Source organism: Kogia breviceps, chromosome 14 (assembly GCF_026419965.1).
Source record: "Kogia breviceps isolate mKogBre1 chromosome 14, mKogBre1 haplotype 1, whole genome shotgun sequence".
In the NCBI taxonomy this organism is placed as follows: domain Eukaryota; kingdom Metazoa; phylum Chordata; class Mammalia; order Artiodactyla; family Physeteridae; genus Kogia; species Kogia breviceps.
The window spans coordinates 38,494,564-38,519,163 of record NC_081323.1 but is presented as its reverse complement, the minus strand read 5'-3'; the positions used below and the strand labels follow the sequence as shown (position 1 = coordinate 38,519,163).

General features: G+C 39.7%; 1 protein-coding gene across 1 annotated transcript in view; it reads left to right on the top strand.

Moving 5' to 3' along the window:
* SLX4IP (SLX4 interacting protein) overlaps window positions 1-24,600 on the top strand; it is a 181,602-nt gene that overhangs the window by 134,988 nt on the left and 22,014 nt on the right. Inside the window, 1 exon segment of the mRNA XM_067012696.1 lies at window positions 21,095-21,172. Within this exon segment, the coding sequence (XP_066868797.1) occupies window positions 21,095-21,172 (78 nt within the window).

Sequence of the window (24,600 nt, the reverse complement as noted above, 5' to 3'; positions counted from 1 at the left end):
CTGGGAAGAGATGCTAGTTTTAACTTTGAGGCCAAGATCGAATCGCAATTCTGGGGTCATAGGTTGGTGCATATGTGCCCGTAATTGTGTATGTTTGTGTGTTTCTGAGTGTCTTTAATGAATAGTATAGATACATAAGTTGTTGCTAAGGAAAACAAAAAGTTACAAGGCCAGAAAGGAGACACCAAAAATATGATTTCCTTCCAAATATTTGCAGGAATTTTACTTAATTGCAACCAGAAGTCTGACCTGGAAGTGTAGTGTTTTGACCTCCTAGCTGTCTGGTTTCCTATTTGCGGTGTTTTGCTCTCCCCCAACTGTGAGAAAATCTATTTTACACGGTTTTAACCCTGTGTATTCTTAGAAACACTGAAGTAGGAATTATTCCCCTGGGGGAAAAGAAATGCTCATTATTTACAAGAATGACTGGTAAAGGTTTCTTTTAAATAGAAAACATTTTTGAAACGCTTAACAAATCTTTCTGTATAAGATATATTTGAAAATAAAACAGCTTCTAGATTTCCTTTCAAGGTAATGTGAAGTTTTGGAAGACTGTAAGGTCGTTGCATTGTGTAAGTTTATCCTTATTTTAGTAAAATACTAGTTAATAACAAAAGTGTACACTTTAGAAGTAGTCCTCTTGTGAAGAGGATTTTTCATACTTTTTTTTTCTTTTTCCAGTTCTAACTTAATAAATCTTTTTTCTCTAGCCTTTTAGAAAAGTGAAAATTAGGCTGAATAAACTCTGGGGGCCTGTAGTAATATATGGTACTCTGATGGGCCAGAATATACCAATGACATTTAATTTGGATAACTGTAGGTCTGGGAGGCCTACTGTTGAAAAACTAGAGAATTCACACATCCGATGCTCATCGATGCATTTGCTGAATCTAACAAAATGATGGACTGTTGTTTCTGTGTAGCCTTTTAGAATTGGCCAGCATGTCAGCCAGTCATTATTTCCCATTTGGAAAGTCTCAGACATTTTCAGCCAGAGGAAAGCATCATTCTTCCTACTTGATTTAGGGATTTAAGAATGAGAAACACTGACAGTTCCCATCCATTTAGCTGAAGAACGTTTCATCCCGTTTTGTTTTGTTTTTTTTTAAACACATACGATTCATTGGGTTGTATTCACAAAGCTGTGCAACCGTCACCAGAATAAATTTGAGAACATTTTTGTCACTCTATAAAGAAGCCCTGTACCCACTAGCCTTTACAATACCCACAAGGTATTGGGGGAACCGCTTTCCCCCAGTACCTGTCTTACCCTCAGCCTAGGGAACCACCAATTTATGTGTTGTTTCTATCAATTTTCCTGTTCTGGACATTTCATATAAACTGAGTCACACAATACGTTGTTTTTGTAACTGACTTTTTAAATTTCGCATAATGTTTTCAAGGTTCATCCATGTTGTAGCATTTATCAGTAGTGTTTTGTTTCTTTTTTACTGTCAAATAATACTCTGTTGTATGGATATGTCACATTTCATTTATCCATTCCTCAGTTGATAGACATTTGGACTGTTTCCCCTATTTGGCTATTATGAATAATGCTGCTGTGAACATTTGTACAGGTTTTTGAGTGGATATTTATTTTAATTTCTTAGGAGTATATACTTAAGAAAGGAGTTTCTGGATAATTTTATACCTCTATGTTTATTATATTGAGGAACTTCTAGCCTGTTTTCCAAAGTGGCTGCACCATTTTATATTCCCACCAGAAGTGTATGAGGGTTCCTTTTTCTCCACATCCTGTCAATGCTTGTTATTATCTGTCATTTTGATTATAGCCATCCTGCTGGGTGTGAAGTGGTATCTCATTGTGGTTTTGATTTTCCATTTCCCTGATGGCTAATGATGTTTTCCATCTATTCAAATACTTATTAGCCATTTGTGTATCTTCTCTGGAGAAATGTCTTCAAATCCTTTGCCCATTTTTAAAGTTGAGTTGCCTTTTTATTAGTGAGTTGTTGTAGGAGTTCCTTACATATTTCAGATACATGGTTTGCAAACTTTTTCTTCTCTTATAAGAATTGTCTTTTCACTTTCTTAATGGTATCCTTTGAAACACTAAAGTTTTAAATTTTGATGATGTCCAATTTATTTTTTTTTCTTTTCGTTGCTTGTGCCTTTGGTGTCACATCTAAGAAACAATTACATAATCAAAATCCACAAAGATTTACAAATATCTATATTTTTTTCTAAGACTTTTATAGTTTTAGCTTTTACATTTAGGTCATTGATCCATTTTGAATTAATTTTGTATATGATGTGAGGTAAGGGTTCAACTTCATGCTTTTACATGTGAATATCCAGTTATCCCAGTACCATTTGTCGAAAAGACTATTCTATCCCCATTTAATTGTCTTGGCATCCTTGTCAGAAATCAATTGACAATAAACAAGAGGGTTCATTTCTGGACTCTCAATTCTATTTCTACACGTGTGTCCTTATGCCAGTGTCACACTATTTTAATTACTGTAGCTTTGTAGTAAATTTTAAATCATCATCCCATTCTTTTAACAGAACTATTTTCTCATCTTCCCAGCAGGGTTAATGCTGGCATTTACTAGCCAGGATCAAGAGTCTGTTTTATACCAACTTTATACCAACTTAGTTGGTATAAACTTCACTTTAAACTGTTATAAACACCTGACTTTTAATGAATTAATTAAATACTATTGACTCTGCCAAAGGATTTCTAGGGTTTTAGACTAAATCTTTTACAGATGTATCAACTCTAATTATTCCATTTTAACTAAATCGATGTAGAGAAAAATGATTCTTGTTATAGTCAAGTCTTCATATTAATGGAAAAGCCTTAGTGAGTTCACAGTATTTGTAAGGTATGACTGGGGACACTCATGGATCTCAATAACGCATTAAAATCCTTTACTTTAGGTTGTAAAGTTGACTGTGGGTTAAAGTCTGACCTGCTTTGCTTATCCGTCCAACCTCATCCTTCATCTCTCCCTTTCCTTCTGTGCATTCTGAACCCTAAGTCTCAGTCTATTCTACCAGGGTTCCCAGGAGCCAACAGGAGTCACCTGTGGTTTTACACGAACATGGGTGTGATGCCCTCCCACTCTCAGTCCTCTTAGCAGAATCCTCTGACGCTTCCAGACTCTGCTTGGATATTTCCCTTCCTTGGGGGTCTCTCTCCTCCCAGTTGAGTTTGTTACTCTCCCTTGTTTAAATTAGACACACCCTTTCTTGGCATCCCCAGTTCCCACACATGTCTTTGTTGTAGCACTTGCATTGTACCTGTCCTCCTTCAACTCTTCTGTCTCTTCTCTGTAGTAGGTGCACGAGCAGCATGAGTTGGATGCCTCTGGCTTGATTATTACTATTAGAGGAACATCCAGCTTTTGACAGAATAAAAGAATGTATATTTCCTGTTCACACTGGTCCCTATAACTCCTCTCCTGAGATCATTTTCAGGGTCAGAAAGAGTAAGATCCCTCTCAGTAGAATGCCTCACTAATATGGGAAAGCTCCAGTGTGCTGCCAGCCTGCCCACTCTGTGACAGCTGATCATCAGTGTGACATGTACTGTCATGTTTAACTTCTGTTATATAACTAACATAGAATTCCCAAGCTTATTTAACCCTGTTGGCGTTACTGCCATTTCTAAGGAATTTTTTTCTTTTTCTTTTTTTTAAAGAAAAGCTGTGTTTTGAGAAGAGAGCAGAGAAAAAAATTGTCTTGCTCAGATGCCCTGGGAAGGGGTTTTAATGATGGAAATGAGCAGAGTGGAGGGTGCAGACACAGGTGGATAGGGAAGAGCTGGCCTTCAGAGCATAAGCTTGGGACCATAGGGCAAGACCAGGGATGAGGGGTGATGACAGCAGGCATGGGTGGGACTGGCATGTCGAGGAAAACCCTAAGCAAGGCTAGAGCTTCTTGAAGAACCTGAGCGCTGTAGAGCTGGTGGGAGAGGTGTGCCACTGAGAAAGGACGAAGACAATGTAGTAAACCAGCGAGAAGTGCAAGACCAGGGAGGGCCATGGGAGGGACAGTGCATGGCTTGAGGCAGAAGGAAACACATGTATTCATGCCCTTGCTTGGGTGGCCATTGCTTTGAGACTCACACCTACCCCAGGACACCGCTGGGATCCCCAGCACTCCCTGTCTGAGACTCCAAAGCCCTGCAGAGTGTCTAGTACCTTCAGATACCAGGGGGAAAGGCCTCTTATCATGTGGACCTCCTAATAAAACCAATTAAAGGTAGAGAGAAAGTTGCTATGAAAAGAGCGGAGAACTGTGTCTGGAAACATCTCAGATCTCAGTCAAGTGAGTTCAAGCGTGACCTTGAAAACGTGTGCATTTGGAAGGTGGCGATAGAGAAAGGGCAGGGCAGGAAAGTGGTTCTGTGGGAGGGTTAGGCAGGAAGCTGGGAGGTTTGGGATAATGAAACGTTATGGGAGGCTTTGTGGAGCCTCAGGGGATGGTCAGTTCTCAGCATTCAACAAAAGAAAAATATACAAGTCGGGCGAGAGTGGGGTTTTCATGGAATGATGGAGCAGTGTCTCCTCCCAGGGCTGAGTGGCGACCGGGATATGGTCAGGGTACAGCTTTAGTCCTCTCCTGGGTTTGTCTGACCTTCTCCAGAGGCCCTTAGGGTGTCTGCCCATTGGTTTTCTACTCTTGCCTTCTCCATTCCTGGTATTTCCTTCGTATTTCCATCTGTCTGGAGCTCAGCTATGTATCAATATTTAAACACGTTTTTTTCTTTTACCTGGATTCTATGTTTTTAGTGAGAAGGTCTCCTTTATCTCAGGCTGCCAGATTCCTCAGAGATTCACTTTTTAGCAATGTGCTCTTTTTACTGCAAAGCTCTATTTTTTAATACTGGTGCACTTTTTACTCCATACTTAACAGGTTGGTAATGTGGCTTGAGTCTGCAAAAGGTATGTATCTGTGTCTATCCCTATCCCTATAACTATATCTGTTACCAGTTATATTTTCAACTTGGACTGCTAAGTGTTAAAGAATCTCGAGGTGAAGTTACGATTCCTATTGTAAGTATAGTAGTGTGCTTATTGAGGCATCAGGAAGATATGAGCTTTACAATTGCCTGTTGGACCATTTTTGCTTAGGTTGCCTTGTAATCGTTATCTCCTCAGAAAAGAGGATTCTAAAGATTATGACTAAATTTCACAACATAATAAAGAATACTTTTGCATTCTTTATAAAGTCTTATTTCCAAAGTTAGCAAATTACCTAGAATATCAAGCTTTAATCAAGATTTATGTTCTGGAGACTTTGGAAGAAGGACTTTCTTTTAAACACAAATATCTAAAAGAAGAAAAGTGCATCCTTTTTTAAGATTCTTGAACATTTTCATCAAATGATGGTGTTTCTTTTTAAAAATTAAGCCTTCTTTAAAAGAATCTTCACTTTCATTTTGTAACTTAGAAATTTCAAATAAGCACAACAATAGAATCATACAACGAACCCCCACTTATCCATCAGCCAGTATCACATTTTTAACATATAGCCAATGTTATTTCATTTATGCTTTTTCCTGCCCCCTCCCCCCGATTTTTTTAAAGTAAATGCTGAATATCATTTTATTTTACACACAAATGATTCAATATGCACAGCTCTAAAAGATGAGGTTGTTTATTTGTTTGTTAATTAATTAATTTTTGGCTGCGTTGGGTCTTTGTTGCTGTGTGTGGGCTTTCTTTTTAGTTGGGGTGAGCGGGGTCTACTCTTCATTGCCATGCGTGGGCCTCTCATTGCGGTGGCCTCTCTTGTCTTGGAGCACCGGCTCTAGGTGCACAGGCTCTAGAGCGCAGGCTCAGTAGTTGTGGCGCATGGGCCCAGCTGCTCTGCAGCATGTGGGCTCCTCCTGAACCAGGGCTCGAACCTGTGTCCCCTGCATTGGCAGGCGGATTCCTAACCACTGCGCCACCAGGGAAGCCCCTGTTTGTTTTTTTAAATGATCAAAGTGTCGTTAAGGAAAAAAAAAATTCTTGATGTCATCAGATATATAGTCTGTCTTCAGAGTTCTCTGAATATCTCTTCAATTCTTTTATAGTTGGATTATTCAAATCAGGGTCCAAACAAGGCTGGTCCACACCCGGATTGCATTTGGCTGATTCTCTTTACCTTAGATAAATATCTCTTTGAACCTATGGGAACACCTCTCCCAGTTTTTTTTGTTTTTGTTTTTGTTTTTCTTGCTGTTTTCTTGTTGAAGGAACTGGGTCAAGTGTCCTCTGGAATTTCCCACAGTTTGGGTTTGGCTATATCTGCATGGTGATGTTAACATGCTCTTCCAGCCCTGTATTTCCTGTAACCTGGTAGTGAGGGCTTGATGAGGTCTGGTCCCCTGTTGTTGTTTCTTGTGCAAGAATCCTTTGTGGTGGAGGGGGTGTACTTCCCACTGCATCTCACTGGGCAGCACGTGATGCCTGGTTTTATCTCATAATCTCATGTTAACAATGTATATATGGTGAAAATGGAGTTTCTTATGATATTTTTATCAATCAGTATTTTTGATTGGTTCATTTGATATTTATATTATCAGTAAATATTGTGTCAGCAAAACAAAATTTAAAAGACCCCTTTACATATTCTTCTGAACTTTGCTGATAGTATCCATAGCTGGTTCCTTTTATAACCTGAGCCTATATGAGATCTGATTTAATGTCTTAATTAAGATCATGAGTCATTGCATACCTATCACTTTAATTTTTTACACATCAAAATGAGTTACATTTTATGTGAACTCTAAGGACTTTTGGAAGATAAGAAAAGGAAAAGCATGTGGTGTTTTTTTTTTTTTCCTGTGAAAAAGTTTATCAGCATGCAGTTAAAAAAGAGAGAGAGAGAAGAAAACAAAGAAGGCATAAGAACTGTTCTTTGAAATCCTCCAGAGGTGCGGTAATAATAGAGCTAATACGCATTGGCTTCTTATCAATTGCCTTGGTAGTTTGAGCCTTGAGTGCCTTAGAAATTAGCTTTCTCCCCATGCCGCTTCACTGTTGCTGTAGTATTCTTGCCAAAGGCCTATCTGTTTGTGTTTGAGGAACTCGTGTAATTTCTCTCTTACATTCACTTACAGAACTCGAATTTTGTTTTTGTCTTCCAACAACTCTGTAAAGTACCACCATTACTCTAGCGAGACTCTTGCTACTAATTTCATTATAACAGACCAGTAAATCAACAAAATAAGATTTAGAGCAGTGACTTCCAAACCTCAGCTGTGCATCAGAATCCCCTGGAGCTTTTTAAAAAGAATACAGTTCTCTGGCACCCACCTCAGATCTACATCGGGGATACAGGAATCCTATGCATTTGTAAAAGACCCTAGCGTTGGAGATTCAAATTCCTCGAGTGATTTAGATATGGGCAGGGAGCTCATGCTTGGGAGTTGGAAAGACTCTAGACTGGTAGGTGGTCACTTGAACTTCACAGTGGTTTATTTAATAACTGGAAGAAACAGTAGGATTGATGATAAACTTTGGACATATTTGGTGTTTTCAATCCATGGCTTGAGTGAATGCATCAAAAATGGCAAAAGGACCTAGCACCTTGTGAAATGGGATACAAATCCCAAATGACGGTGACAGTCCTGAGAGGAATGTTTGTTACAGACAAATGCTGACTAGCAAACATAGAACAGAAAACAGACTACGCCAACACAGAGGAGAAAGCAGTGACCGCGTGTCATGAAGGACAGAGCCACGGTAAGGTCCTAACAGAGCTCAGACAGTGCCCGTGGAGGAAGCCAGCATGAGCCTGGAGAACGGGCACCAGAGGGAGAAACAGCGGTTTGCCTTTACTTCAGTAGTTTCCCCGACGCTCCTGTGCTGCCTTCTGCTCCTCCTGTTTGCAGAGTTCCTGGAACAGATGTTTGTCTTTTTGTGCCCTCTTTCTCACCCTCATTCACTCTTCTACCATGAAGCCAGCTCAGAAGTGCTGTCAACCACCTCTTAGTTGTCAACTCCTAGTGTTTTCTACTTCCACCTTTACTAATGCATTTGACCTTGAAACTCTCTTTACCCTTAACTTCCGAGACCTCACTCCCATGGTTATCCATTTTCCCATCTGACCACTCCTGTGGGCGCCTCTTTCTCTGCGGACCCTCGTCCTCTTCATTTCTCGCTTGGCATGCTTCACCACAGACCTCTTTTCCCTTTGGTCAGAGTTGCCTCAGTATATATCTCCAGACATCACTTCTCCTCTGAAGTCCACACCTCATTTCCATTTGCTTCGCAGACAGCCGTTCCCAGATATCTCATAGGTCCTTCTGTCTAAAACTTGGTTCATTGTCTTACCAATTCTCCCCACCCTCCCTGTTCCTTAGCAAGCTCCCACGCACCAAGTCAACAAAGCTGGAAACACTGTCGTTGGAATTCACCCTGTCTGCGCATGTTGTTTGTTGACCACCAAACCTGTCTCTGCTTCTGTCTCTGAAGTGTTCCTTGCATGTGTCCCTTTCTCATTAGTTCTATCACGACCGATAATCCTCACCTTCCCCCACTTGGCTTGCTGTAACTTCTACCAATTTTAGCCACTCTGTGCCATTGTGGAAATGTAAGACCCATGTGCTACATATTCTGATTTTTCAAGTGAAGCTGAAAATACATATTTTCATGTAAACTTGGCCAATCCTTAAAATGTTTGTAACTAATTAAAAAACTTTTATAACACGTGCACCTTCGTAGGCCACTAGTTTGTGATTTTTGATTTAAATATAAGATTAAAATATTATAAGAAAATGATAATGTAAGTGATTTTCTTGTCTTTTGGCATGGGCAAAAGCTTTTTGTCAGAATTTCAAAACAATATATGTGTTTTACTAAATAAAAGTGGAAAATACTTTGGCAAAATAAAAAACACTATAAACAAAGTTAAAATATAAATGATAATATGGGAAGAAAGCATTTTCAGATAAAAGGTTAATGTAATTATTGTAAAATTATGCTTACAAATCAGTGAAAATATAAACTAAAAAAAGCTCTGCACCCTAATAGAAATGAACAAAGGACATGTAGAAATACAAATGTATCTGAAATAAAGTGTGTCCTTACTTGCAGTTAAAGAACTGGAAATTTAAAAGCGATGAGCCGTGAGCATTAACGGTAAAAGGCGGGTAAAGGCTGATTGCTCAATGTTGGAATGAATATGGGGAAATGGACATGGTGTTATACTCTTGGTGGGAATGTGAATTAGAATTTTTTTTTCTGGGATGGAATGTGGCCATATCACATCAGTCAGAGTTTCAGCAGGATCCCGGCAAATTAGGAAAAGAGAAAATGGATTCATCATAAGAAAAATCAAAGTTCCAGGAGAACAGTGAAAAAGGCATTGGAGGCGGGAATTGCAGTGTGACACTGCAAGAAGGAAGAAGGGAAATGGAAAGAAGGGAGGAAAAACAAATCAATCAATCCAAGATGGCAATGAAAGAGCTTTAAAAAGCAAACAGAAAAAGTGAAGCAAATAAAAAAACAATAGCTATTAATCCATATCTATTGATAATTGTGGTCAAATATTTTAAAGACTAGATTGTTAAAGATTTTATTCATGTGCTATTTATAAGAGATATTCCTAAAACATAAAACTTTAGAAAAGTCAAAAGTAAGAGGAAGGAAAAGGGTATACTAGACAAATACCACTGAAAAGCAAGCTGGAGCCAGGTGTATTAGTATCAAATCAAAAATATTTAAGGCAGAGAACATTACTAAAGTTAAAGAAGACCACTGATTATTGAGTAAAGGTTCAGTTTATGTTGAACATATAAAAATTCTAAACCTCTGTGTACATAAGACAGTTCCCCAAAATCTCATGCAAAATGGACAGAACTGAAAAGAAATTAATAAATCCACCATCATAAAGAGAGATCTTAACCCACCATTCTCATTAATAAATTGATCAAAAGGATGAAAAGATAAGAAGGATATGAAAGATTTGACCAAAACAAATAACAAGCTTGAACCAGCGGACATATTTTGTAGCCAGAGAATGCTCATATTTATCAAAACATACAGAGAACATTTACGAAACTAGATCACATCAGATTGTTAAGCAAGCCTCAAAAAATTTCACAGAATATGATCGTGCAAGATAAATCACATTCTGGGGACTTCCCTGCTGGCACAGTGACTTAAGAATCTGCCTGCCAATGCAGGGGGACACGGGTTCGTGCCCTGGTCTGGGAAGATCCCACGTGCCGTAGAGCAGCTAAGCCTGTGCACCACAACTACTGAGCCTGTGCTCTAGAGCCTGCAAGCCACAACTACTGAGCCCGCATGCCACAACTACTGAAACCCATGCACCTAGAGCCTGTGCTCCACAACAAGAGAAGCCACCACGATGAGAAGCCCGTGCACCGCAACGAAGAGTAGCCCCCGCTCACCACAACTAGAGATAGCCCACATGCAGCAACAAAGACTCAATGCAGCCAAAAATAAATAAATAAAAATTTTAGAAAAAGATAAATCACATTCTCTAATTTAGAAATTAGTAACAAAGAGATACTTTGGGAAATTAAAAACCATATTTGTACATAATATGTGGGACAGAAAGGAAATCTGAATTGAAATGAGAAAATATTTAAAGCGAATGATAATTAAAAGACTACTTTCCAGAAGTTGTAGGGCACACCTACATAGGGCAATTTGTAGCTTATATTAGAAAAGGAGAAAGGCTGAAAATGAATAAGTTAAGCATCTAGCTTAAGAAGTTAGTTAAAGAACAAATTAATAAACTCAAGGAAAATAGAGCAGAGAAATAAAAGAATATAAAGAAATTATACAGGAGATGTATAGGAGAAAGGATTTTTTAAATAGCTCAAATTAAGTATTTTAAAATAAATTTTCAAGAATAAAAGTGGTCAAAATCAAGGGTGAAAAAGGCAAAGAGAATTACTAGAAGTAGAAATACTAATAATGAAAAAAAGATGTATTTAGGTGTCAGTGGAAATTACAAGACTAATTAAAGACTATTAAGAACAACTTCCTGCTAATAAATTTGAAAAGTTAGATGAAAGGAAAAAAAATCATAGGAAAAGATAAACTGCAAAGTTGAGCTAAGAATAAAGAGAAAACCTGAATAGATTCAATTAAACAGTTTAGACCACTACTTCAGAAAGTACCAGGTCCAGATATTTTACCAAGGAATTCCCTCAAAATTTAAGAAATAGGTAATTCCAGTTTTATATAATTGAATAAGAGTTAACATTTCCAGCTCATTTTATGAGGTTAGTATGATTTGACACTAAAACCAGATAAGGACAATAAAAGAGAGGAAAATTACAAGTCAATTTAATTCAAACATAAAAGCAGAAATCCTAAACTAAATGTCAGCAAACCAAATTTGGAAGATAATAAAGATGAAATATTGGAAATAAAGAACAACAGGGTCATTTTGGGGGTAAATGAATACATAGAAAAGTCGAAAGGATATATGCAGACTAATTATTAGAATTAATAAGAGAATTTCATAGATTTTTCAGCTGCAGGTCCATACACAGAAATCAATTACAATAGCAGACAGTTGGAAAATGTAATTTTTAGGAGCTAACATGTACAATAGCAACATAAAAAAAAATAGGAAGTACCTCATAAGAAACCTAATAAAGTATGCAGTAAATTTATATAGAAAAATGTTAAAATTTATTGAAAGACATTTTAAATGCATAGGAAGTCTCATTATCATCAAGATGTTAGTTTTCTTCACCTTGATCTGTAGATTCAAGGCCTTTCTAATCAGACTCCCAACAGGGTTTTTTTATGCAGCTTGACAAGCCAATAATACTAAAAGTTCTATGACAGCATGGAGGGCCAAGAATAACTCCAAGTAATCCTGAGGAAGACTAGAAACAGTGTTGGGGATCAGGAGAGGAACGTGCACTCCTGGATATTAAGATTTATTATAAATATAACTCAGGTAATTAACACAGTGTGCATTGACTGATAAGTCAATGGAGTAAAATAACTCAGCCCAGGTCTAAGTATGACAGGGCTGGCTTTTCAGATCAGTGGGGACTTTCTATTGACTATTCTATTGGTTATTCATTGGGGTAAGAATGAAAGTGGATTCCTCACAGATACCGTACACAAAGTCAATGTACACAACACTGAGATTTTTTAAAAAATCAGATTATAAAGCAGCATTAAAAAGCCATGTCTCTGGGCTTCCCTGGTGGCGCAGTGGTTGAGAGTCCGCCTGCCAATGCAAGGGACACGGGTTTGTGCCCTGGTCCGGGAAGATCCCACATGCCGCGGAGCGGCTGGGCCCGTGAGCCATGGCCGCTGAGCCTGCGCGTCCGGAGCCTGTGTTCCGCGACCGGAGAGGCCGCGGCAGTGAGAGGCCCGCGTACCGCAAAAAAAAAAAAAAAAAAAAAGTCATGTCTCCATCTTTGTAAAAAGATGTGTGATTATATATCTTGAGAAAAATCTTGAGGGTATCAAAGTCAAGGTGACAAAGTGACTGTCTCTGGGTGGTTGGATTGTTGATGACTTAACCTTCTCTTTATGCCTCCTTTTTGTTTTTGTCTAGTTTTTTTTTAATACATTAAGTATACATTACCTTTAATTTGAAAAAAAAATTTTCATTTTAAATTTTTTCCCCTATTTTTACTAGTTTAGTCTTCTTTTAGATTATTTTTTAGAATTCTTTTTGGCAACTTCCAAACCGCCTCTTCGCTTCACACACAAAAATAACATTTTCATTGTGAGTTTGGTTGGAATTGTCTGGTGCATAATAGGCACTCAATATGTTTGTTAAATAAATAAATACCCGGGCTTCCCTGGTGGTGCAGTGGTTGAGAATCTGCCTGCTAATGCAGGGGACACGGGTTCGAGCCCTGGTCTGGGAGGATCTCACATGCCACGGAGCAGCTAGGCCCGTGAGCCACAACTACTGAGCCTGCGCGTCTGGAGCCTGTGCTCCGCAGCAAGAGAGGCCGCAGTAGTGAGAGGCCCGCACACCGCGATGAAGAGTGGCCCCCGCTTGCCACAACTAGAGAAAACCCTCGCACAGAAACGGAAGACCCAACACAGCAAAAATAAATAAGTTAATTAATGAACTCCTACCCCCAACATCTAAATAAATAAATAAAGAGAGAGAGAAGGGAGGGAGGGAGGAAAGAGAGAGAGAGAGAGAAAGAAAAGGAAGGAAGGAAAGAAAAGAAAAGGGGAGGGGAGGGGAGGAAAAACAATTCACATCTTTATACCGGTTAGCCCTTCCAACCAAGAACATGGTATGTTACTCAAATCTTTTCAAGTCCTTTTTTTTTAAAATTAATATAAGCTTTGTGATTTTTTTTGAAATACAGATCTCACACATTCATACCATTATCATTTTCTAAAATAGTATAATCTTTCCATTTTTCCCCCACCTTGAGTCAAACCCTTAACTGTATATCTTTATCGTCAGGACTTAGAAGTGTCAGAAAGATGATTTAAACATAGATAAATACATCCTGTGTAGTGAGATTAAGGACCAGGGTTTATTTAGCTTAGAATAAATGACTGTATTGCAACTGAATACCTATCTCCAAGCTCATGGTAATGGCCAGCTTTCCTTCAGCTCTGCCAAAGACAGGACACAAGAAAATGAACTTCAGCTAAAGTGTGAGCAATGCAGATCAGAGATTGCAAACTGGCAGTGCGAAGCCAAAGCGGCCCTCAGAAACATTATTTTGGACTGCATGGCATAGTTTAAAAATTTGAATTCATTGCTAATTTAAAATTTGGGACAGCTCACATAAAAATTTAGATTTCCAGCTTTTCTGGGAAGGCTTAAAATCTGGTGCCCTGCACCCGAGTTTCAGTAGCAGCTGCCCCCTTTAAACCAGGTGTGTGCTTTCTCCAGTTCACCTCTGTCAGAACCCAGCCCTTTTCTGTTACCTGTCTTGCCCCTTAAGTATTTAAGTGTGCAATCTCAATTCAAGTGGTAAAGGAAGAACTGAGTTGTACACGTATAGACATGGAATTTTTCATTCAGCCTTTCAGTATTGTTTTTGAAATATGGTTTAAATGAAATTGAGTTATTTGTAGTGAGGTGGATGGACCTAGAGTCTGTCATACAGAGTGAAGTAAGTCAGGAAGAGAAAAACAAACACCAGATGCTAACACATATATATGGAATCTAAAAAAAAAAAGGTTCTGATGAACCTAGGGGCAGGACAGGAATAAAGACACAGATGTAGAGAATGGACTTCAGGACACAGGGAGGGAGAAGGGTAAGCTGGGATGAAGTGAGAGAGTGGCATGTACATATATACACTACCAAATGTAAAATAGATAGCTAGTGGGAAGCAGCCGCTATGCATAGCACAGGGAGGTTAGCTCAGTGCTTTGAGACTACCTAGAGGGGTGGGATAGGGAGGGTGGGAGGGAGACGCAAGAGGGAGGAGATACGGGGATATATGTATATGTATACCTGATTCACTTTGTTATACAGCAGAAACTAACACAACATTGTAAAGCAATTATACTCCAATAAAGATGTTAAATAAATAAATAAATAAACATGGTCCTAATAAGCGGGAAGTAGAGTAGGTGACTTCTCAAAGATCTTTCTTGTCCTGTGAGTCTGCGATCCTGTTGGAATAAATCCCATCGTTCAAGAACTCTTTTTCTCAATGTACATGGTCATTGAAGCTGCAGTGGGCCCCGTGCAAGACAAGGAGCCCACAGAGGTCATGCTTCATCTGGCCTCCTCGTCTTGGGCACAGGAAGTTTGACAGCTATTGCAGAGGGACCTGCTTCAACAACCAGCAGTTCAAACAACTAGCTACCTCATTTAGAAGGTTTGTTAAAAGTCTATGTTGCTTTTATGCAGTTACATAAATGTGAGTGAAGGATTTTATAGGTAACTTTGAGTTTTATAAGTACTCAGTATCACATCATTCCCATCATTACCATGGGGCCCTCGTTTTGAATATCATTTCATCTGTGCTTGAATGTTATCTAATCACGGTTTTCATATTTAATGTTAAGGGCATATTTTTATAAACAAAATAGTGGGAAAGGGGTATGCGAAAGAAATCTAAAGTGATAGTTTCTCCGTATGTTTTATTCTAATTTTTGTCTGCCCTGAGAAGCTTTCTCATTCAGTGTTAACAATCTCTGATAGATCCTGTAGATAATAAAATTAATAGCACATGTGGCCCGTGGTATTACATACAAAGTCAGTGAGGTTACAGGTAGAAATTTTGGTTTTCTCTAAGTAAATTTGGCCTCAAGTAATTATTTTGTTCACAGGTTGTTTTTTTTTTTTTTTTAATGGAACTAACCAGTTTGCCCATTTGTTTTGGCATCAAATAGACATAGCTTTATTGTGACTCAGAGTCCAGTTCTGTCCTTATTTAAAGACATGAAATGTTATCTCAAGGGAACTTTTTTGGAGTCTCTAAATGTCTTGGGTAATAAGTGAAACTTTTAGCCCAGGATCAAATATTCCACTTACCCACCCAAATTGTTTCCCAGTTGTGGTCTTAGACTAGGATCCTGTGTGTGTCTTCTTAAACTTAGGACAGGACACTTGTTTTTTGGTTCCCACAGAACAGTTTCTTTCTACAACCCCACCGACATCAGCAATGGTGAAGGTCGCACTTAGGCCTACAAAACGTTTCAAAGGGCTCCATAAAGACTTTTCAAAGAGGGTGTCTCATACTTAGTTTTTCCTTTCAAGAGATGGCATCAAGCTTATGATTTTTCTACCCTTGACTGTCTGGTAAGGACTGGTGTGACTTTCCGAATAGGCACAGTTTCAGAAGTCATGAGTTATAACTTCATTTCTCCTGAACTAAATAGCTTTAAAACACACATATTACCCATCTTTTAAATATATTATGTGTTCCTGGCCTAGTCTAGCACCAAGACATTGTCAATACTTGATAGGTATCAGACCCTTCCTTCCTACTGTCTTATTAAATCTCACCCAAGTCTTCAGCTAGTGAATGAGCACTGACTCATTACCTCAGACTGGAAAGAGTCACAAGTCTGAACTGGTGCACAGTATGGAGCTGCTTCTAGGTCAGCCCATAGTCATCTGATTGCCACCAAGTCCCCTTTCTTAAAACAAATGTAGACCAGTATGAGACCACTATCACACCTGCTTAGGTAAGCTTACCTTTGCTGAAAATTGAAGTATCTATAAATTTAAGATTTGGTTTCTTCAAAGTCAACTTTAGGACTGAATCTTCAAGTCATGTGTGTTTCAGACTTCGAAGTGTAATTATAGCTTTAGTTTGAACCTGCAATTTCCTGCAGCAGCTAAGGAAGCCATCAAAATTAATAAATGACTGGCATTCTAAAATAGCATGCAGGTTGAAAATTTATATTTAGGCAACTGAGATTTTTTCTTTAAAGTTCAAATCCTGAATGGGGGTCATTCTCCAGAAAAACTAGCCTGATCTCTTTAAAAGGTCAGAGTTATGGAAAAAAGGGAGAGATTATTTTATTATTCTAGGTGTAAGAGACATAACCAGATGCAATGCATGACCTTTGGTTGGATTCTAGTTCAGGAGGAAAGTCAGTGATATACACTTTGGGGGCATTTTGAGAATTTGAACATGGACTGTCTATTTGAGTACTAATGTCATGTCAGTTATGATCATAGTATTTTGTGATATAGGAGAATGTCATTGTCTGGGAGTCTGTGCTTGCATATTTAGGAGTAAAACGTCATGATGTCTGCTCTGAAATGGTGTAGGAAGTGGGTGTATGAAATATGATACAATATTAACCATTACTGAGTATAGATGGTGGGCTTTTGGGTGTTCGTGGTACTGTTTTTCCTCTTTTCTGGGTGTTTGAAATTTTTCATGCTTGTGCGTGATGATACTAAGGAAGCAGTCACCTCTGGGAGAGAAGTGTTGTGGGACACAGTATGTCTTGCTGAGGCTGCCCTGTGGTTTGGGAGAAGGCTTTGCTGGGGGGGAGCCATGAAGTGGTGGGCGGAGCCCACTGTGAAGGGTGCTTACCTGCCCGGCTATCCAGGGGCTCATCAGGCTGACCCAAGGCAGTTTCCCAGGCTCCCCATGAATTGGTCTCCTAGTCACCATGGGAGAGGGCTTCCCACCATGATGCACTGGACCACAGCTTCCCCTTGGCAGTCTTGGGGAAGCTCAAGTCATGTTGGCCAGGAATCCCCTGGAAAACAAGAGAAGCTGGATAGTTTTACAGTAAAAACTCCATGTTGGATATTTGCTCTTAGTGTCTTGGGACTATGAAATGTAACAACCAAAATAAACGACCACTCCCTTCAAAAGTATTACTCACTGGAGCACAGTACTACTTAAAACTAATCTATTGCCTTGCGAAGCCAGGATGGAATTTGTTCAACTCATACTTGATTTTTTTTGTTTGTTTTTCCCTTTCTATTCATGAAATTTCTGAATTTCTAATAAAGCCATTTGGAACAGTATATTTTAGACAGAATGTGAAATGAAATAGTAGCAGAACTCTGTCCTTAAAACATGGACCACCCTTTCTTTCTCTCACAAATATTACTGACCCCTGCCTCCTTTTTTTCTTGGATGCTTAATGTTCTTTGGTGAAGAACAGAAGGAAGTACATGTGGTAACAAGTCATCATCTGGGGCTTCGTTGGGGGTTGCAAGGTTGTCTGTAGAAAGGTATGGGAGACTTTTGGGGCTGCTTGGGGGCCATGGGAGACGATGGCCTCCTGCTGGTACTGGATGTCTCATGACATTAAGCAACGCAGGAATATAAATTATTTCTAGAAGTAGACATACCTGAAGACTCCTGGTGGAAAGGTACTTCCACTACAGAGCAGTTCTGTCTCTAACCCCAATCTCTTTCTGTGGCTACAGACAGTTTTTTCAAATTAAGGAGGCCCACAGTAGCTCAAAGAAAACAGGCATCCTTAAGTGTGATTTATAAGTGCCTCTGGATCTTGGAATACCATTGCCATGTAGTTTTCAGATGAATATCACTTTACGATTTCCATTTTGCTTCTCCCCCCCACCCCCTACTGGCCCTGACCCTGGTTCTGGGCATTTAGAACATCAGCGTTGAAAGCTGGTACCCAAGAAGGGGAAGCAGAGGGCCTCCTGGATTCTTTGCCAAGCTGCTATTTAACTTTCGAGAGTAGTGGAGCTTTACATTAACCCTGGATAATACAGAATCTCAGTAGCCTGCTCAAGTCTGTGAAGCCAGTTTCATTAAAAAGCAAAAATAATGTAGTCTTTATCACTTCCTATTATCTATGGATAAATGAAGTACAACTCCCTAAGCATTTCAGTATATTTCAACAGCGGTGAGTTTCTTCATTTACATATCAAAATTAGTTTGCCAAATACTTCTTGTGTTTTCTCTCTCTTCAAGTTTCTCTTTAAACAATAAGGTTTCCAACAGCCAGTAGGATTTGAACTAAGCAGGTGCAAATCTCTTTTACGTGGTAAACTTACCATTTCTCTTATAGGTGCCATTCGACAGGGTCTTCCACTAAAACCATAACAAGACACCAGCTGAGGAATGATTGCCTTTAACATAATCCTGTCCGGGAGGGTGGGGGACAGAAGAGGAAGGATTTCAATAAACTCATTTCTCCTAGTAATGTCAGTAGTAAAACAGTCAGAATTTGACTTATACTGCTTTATTTTTCTATAGGGGACGGTGTTCTCCTGAGACAGCTGACCAAGCAGGATTTCGTTATTATTCAACTGGTATCTCCAGATACCAGGCTTCCTGAGCTCGAGCTCGAGCTTTCCTAGTCGACTTCAGATTTAGCGCCTTCCTACTAATAACACTTTATCGCTGGAGATTTTGTACAGGGAAAAGAGTTTTGAAAATTTGAGCATGCCATCTGACTCTTGATCACCTGGAACTATAAGCATTAAGTGTGATCCACCAGCAAAGGCAGAATGACTTCGATATTGCATTTTTATTGTTGTCAGTCCTTTGGAAGACTCACATGATAAATCATTACTTTGAAAATCACCTTTCTTTGTGTGTTTGTAAATCCAAAATTGTTAAGGACTCCTCTCTTACCATCCCTCTCCCCCAGCAGTAGGACAAATAAACAGATGTGATGTCACTTCCACTCTCTCGGTGACCTAAGGGCTGAAGTATTTGTTTTAAAGCACTCAGAATAATGCCAGTGGTGTGCATATTTTGTTTGACACTTTAAGCAGAAGAAAGCCACATGACCAAAGTGCAATCCACTTCAAGTATGTTAGGAAAAAATATATTTCATCTCAGTAAATCTGGAGATTATCCCATCATAGATGTCACTGTTATTTTGAAATCCCCGTGACTGAAGCAGTTGTGCTGTCAGAGCCATAGCTTGTGTAGACAGAACATCAAGTCTGTGGTCACTGATGTTCTGGATCTTTCTACGAGGGTGACAGAAGGATACTTGAATGTAAAACTGGAAACTTTAATTGTATTCTTTATGTACAAGTTATTTCAAAACAATTATAATGATAGTCTTTGGAGAATCCAGTGGGCCTGGAGACCACCTCTTTTAACTCCTGGACCTTTCAATTTCATGAATAAAATACTGTCTTTAAGAGTTAGCAATTTTCTGAGGTTGTTTTAGAACCTGGGAACCCTCACCAATCTTTGGTGGGCCTTTCACTTCTGATTCTTCCACCAAGTACTGGATGTGTTAACCAGATGTTTTTACTTGATTATTTCAGGAGAGTCATCAAGAGAGTAGTTTATACATGGAGGGGGGCTGGAAGGAAGGAAGGAACTATGCTGGTACTTCCTGTGAGCCACCTGAAATTCCATTGCCACCCTGTAAGGTGAATGGTAATGTCTCCATCAACACAGATGGAATGCACTCCTTTGGACCAGGCTTCTTTCACTTAACATCATGTTTCTGAGATTCAGTTCTGATACTGCCTCTAGTTGTAGCTTATTCACTTATAGGAGCAGGGTAGGATTGCACTGTGTGTCTATTACCTCCTCCCTTTTTTTCTATTAAAAATTCTACTTCTGATGGGTATTTGCATTGGTTCCAGTTTGGGCCTATTGTGAAAAGTGCTATTAATGTTCTGTGTGTTTATGCTTAAGTTCAGCTTTAGAGGCTGAAAGAAGCTGTACCATTTCATACTTCCACCAGCAGTGCATGAGAATTCCCATCTGCCCACATTATTGCCAACACTTGGTGATCTGGGCCTTTTTCAGTTTGGCCATTCTGGTGGATTGGAGAGTTTTCTTTCTGCCTCTTCTCTTTTCTTGGGTTGGGGAAGAGGTTCATATCATATTTCTTTTCATCTCATCCTCTATAAAGGCTTTACTGTACTTGAATTAGAATAACTTATTTACAGGCGAAATACGCCCATCTTCAAATAGGTATTAAAGTCTTCTTTCTGTGAGCTGATAAGTAATGCGCATCAGAAGGTGGCCAGGATCGGTGCTCCAGCTCAGCCTGAATTAATCCTCCAACCCCGAGGGACTGGTTGTTAGGCCTGTTTGCTCAGACCTCATTTATTCCAATTTACAGATAAAGTAACTGAGCTGCTTCAGGGACTGGAGGCTATTCCAGGTGCCGTGGCCGGGCCTCCTGGAAGAGCTAAGCGTACACTGTTCTCCCCTTCCTCTAAGGGAGGCCCCCTATGGATTCTCTTCATCTTTTGCTCACTAGGTGTTCATTGAATGCTTACTGGATGGCAGGCACGGGGCTGGGCCTGTGGGATTCAGTCACGAACAAGCTTATTATCTAATGCTGTCTTCTTTCACTTTACAGGTTTGTTTTTGTTTTTGTTTTTGTTTTTTAATTTTTATTGGGGTATACTTGATTTACAACATTGTGTTAGTTTCAGGTGTACAGCAAAGTGATTCAGTTACACATATACACATATCCATTCTTTTTCAGATTCTTTCCCCATATAGGTCATTAAAGAGTATTGAGTAGAGTTCCCTGTGCTGTACAGTAGGTCCTTGTTGGTTATCTATTTTATGTATAGTAGTGTGTGTATGTTAATCCCAAGCTCCTAATTTATCCCTCCCCCTCCACGTTTCCCCTTTGGTAACCAGGGGTTTGTTTTAGAAATCTGTGAGTCTGTTTTTGTTTTGTAAATACGTTCATTTGTATCATTTTTAAAATTAGATTCCACGTATGAGTGATATCATATGATATTCACTTTACAGGTTATGGCTTTCAAATCACAGCCTATTTCCTCAAGAGAGGGATACGTCTCCGCTGCCTCGGGGGCTCACAGAATGCAGGTGAGAAGCCGATTTCTTGGGTCATCAGGCATTCTGCACAATTAACATGTCCTTAGAGAAGGGGTGAAAACTAAGGAATGAAGATTCCTAGTGGCCTCATAGACTTCATGAAACTTAGTATTTGCAAGCACTTGTGATTATTTGTGTTTCATTTTGCACTGTTTACTGCCTGCCTGAGCGCAGTGAGTGGTGCCACGCTCCACTTTCCTTTCCTGCTGCATACCAGCACTTTCCTTGAGTTTCCAGAGTGACTGGACAGGCAGTTAAACCGTGACTCACTTCACCATTGTCCGTGCACACCAAGGCCCAGGAGTACAGAGCAAGCACGTGCACAAGAAAATGCTTTCCTAGGTGTGTGATGAGGCCTGCTTTCCCCCTGCCCTGGCCCCCGTTTCCCCAAGTCAAGACGTCCACTGAGGAAATGATTTCAGATGTGTCCAGCCAACAACAACAGAGTCAGATGCTAACGACCGGAAAGAAAATCTAGCTCAGCTTCCTTGGATGCTTTTAGTACATAAGACATGAAACAGGGACTTTAAGAAGTAACTGTGCAGAGGTTTGCTCTTGGAATCTGTAGCTACCTGCATTTTTTAAATGCATCTTTATTGGAGTATAATTGCTTCACAATACTGTGTTAGTTTCTGTTGTACAACAAAGTGAATCAGCCATGTGCATACATATATCCCCATATTCCCTTGCTCTTGAGCCTCCCTTCCACCCTCCCTATCCCACCCCTCTAGGTCATCACAAAGCACCAAACTGGTCTCCCTGTGCTATGCTGCTGCTTCCCACTAGCTGACTGTTTTACATTTGGTAGTGTATATATGTCGACGTTACTCTCACTTTGCCCCAGCTTCCCCCTCCGTCCGCCCCCCTCCGTGTCTTCAAGTCCATTCTCTATGTCTGCGTCTTTATTCCTGCCCTGCCACTAGGTTCATCAGTGCCATTTTTTTTTTAGATTCCATATATATGCGTTAACGTACGGTATTTGTTTTTCTCTTTCTGACTTAACTTCACTCCGTATGACAGACCTAGGTCCATCCACCTCACTACAAATAACTCAATTTCATTTCTTTTTAATGGTAATGGTAATATTCCATTGTATATATGTGCCACATCTTCTTTATCCATTCATCTGTCGATGGACATTTAGGTTGCTTCCATGTCCTGGCTACTGTAAATAGAGTTGCAATGAACATTTTGGAACATGACTCTTTTTGAATTATGGTTTTCTCAGGGTATATGCCCAGTAGTGGGATTCCTGGGTCATATGATAGTTATATTTTTAGTTTTTTAAGGAACCTCCATACTGTTCTCCATAGTGGTTGTATCAATTTACATTTCCACCAACAGTGCAGGAGGGTTCCCTTTTCACCTCAAACTATACTACAAAGCTACAGTAATCAAGACAGTATGTACTGGCACAAAAATAGAAATATAGATCAATGGTACAGTATAGAATGCCCAGAGATAAACCCACACACCCACGCACATATGGTCACCTAATTTACGACAAAGGAAGCAAGAATATACAATGGAGAAAAGTCAGCCTCTTCAATAAGTGGTGCTGGGAAAACTGGACAGGTACATGTAAAAGAATGAAATTAGGACACTGCCTAACACCATACACAAAAATAAACTCCAAGTGGATCAAAGACCTAAATGTAAGACCAGACACTATAAAACTCTTAGGGGAAAACATAGGAAAAACACTCTTTGACATAAACCACAGCAAGATCTTTTTTGACCCACCTCCTAGAGTAATGAACATAAAAACAAAATAAACAAATGGGACCTAATTAAACTTAAAAGCTTTCACACAGCAAAGGAAACCATAAACAAGACGAAAAGACAACCCTCAGAATGGGAGAAAATATTTGCAAACAAAACAACAGACAATGGATTAATCTCCAAAAATATGCAAACAGCTCATGGAGCTCAATATCAAAAAACAATCCAATTAAAAAATGGGTGGAAGACCTAAGTAGACATTTCACCAAAGAAGACATACAGGTGGCCAAGAGGCACATGAAAAGATGCTAAACATCACTAATTATTAGAGAAATGCAAATCAAAACTACAATAAGGTATCACCTCACACCGGTCAGAATGGCCATTATCGAAAAATCTAGAATCAATAAATTCTGGAAAGGGTGTGGTGAAAAGGGAACCCTCCTGCACTTGCTTAACTTTAAGTGTCAGTTGACTATGTTACTCTCACAGTGGGGCCTTCCACTTTGTTCATTTCTCTTAGTAAAATAAACCAGTTAACTTTGTATCTGTTAAAATACATCCTAGCTGCCCTTCCTGGTAGGGACTGCCATTGCCTAAATCTTTACTTTATTTAAATATTAACATAATATAAATCTCAGTTATAACCTAAGCAAAGTGTAAGGGCACATAAGTGGTTTTCTGTTTATATAATACCTGGCACCAAATTGTTTAAAATATGCCATTCTAGCATTCTTATTTTCTTTTCTTTTTTAAAAAAATTTGTTTGTTTTTGGCTGCATTGGGTCTTTGTTGCTGTGCGCGGGCTTTCTCTAGTTGTGGCAAGCGGGGTCTACTCTTCATTGCAGTGCGCCGGCTCCTCATTGCAGTGGTCTCTCTTGTTGCAGAGCACGGGCTCTAGGCGTGTGGGCTTCAGTGGCTGTGGCTCGTGGGCTCTAGAGTGCAGGCTCAGCAGTCATGGCGCACGGGCTTAGTTGCTCCGCGGCATGTGGGATCTTCCCGGACCAGGGCTCGAACCCGTGTTCCCTGCATTGGCAGGCGGATTCTCAACCACTGTGCCACCAGGGAAGCCCTAGCGTTCTTATTTTCGAGAAGAATCATTTAATAGAACTGATCATTTTGAATTCTAGTTCTGATCCACTAATAAACTATGTTTCAAGATTGTGATATTGGGGAGCAGGGCTGCAAATAATTCTGAGGCTCAGTTTCCCCTTCCATAAAGCAGGAAGTAGACTGTTTACCTTTTATCTCAATAAGATATTGGAAGAATTAGCGAATAAATACCAACTGCTTTGTTAACTTTGTTTTTCTGCCTTTTCAATGTCCACCCTAGCCACCTAGCCAGATATAGCACACACGTGGGTCAAAGTTTAAACACACTGGACCCCCTGGAATGGGGGTTTCTGCATGAGAAGGACTAGAGGGAGTCAGGTCAGAATAGCAGGTTAGGCCCCAGTCGTGGAGACTGAATGTTTGCACGTCGCATGGTGAGCAGCTAGGGTGGGGTTCTGAGCAGGGTAAGCGGAGCTCTTGTTGGAACTGCTACCCTGCTTGCCCTGAGTAGAATGAATTGGAATAGAGAAGAGTGACCCCCCAAGGAGACAACAGTGGTCCCTGTGAGGAGAGAGCAGATCCGGAACATCAGCTCACTAGGCCTTTTGGTATCATTTAACCTCCCTGAGTGGTGTGAGGCGTTA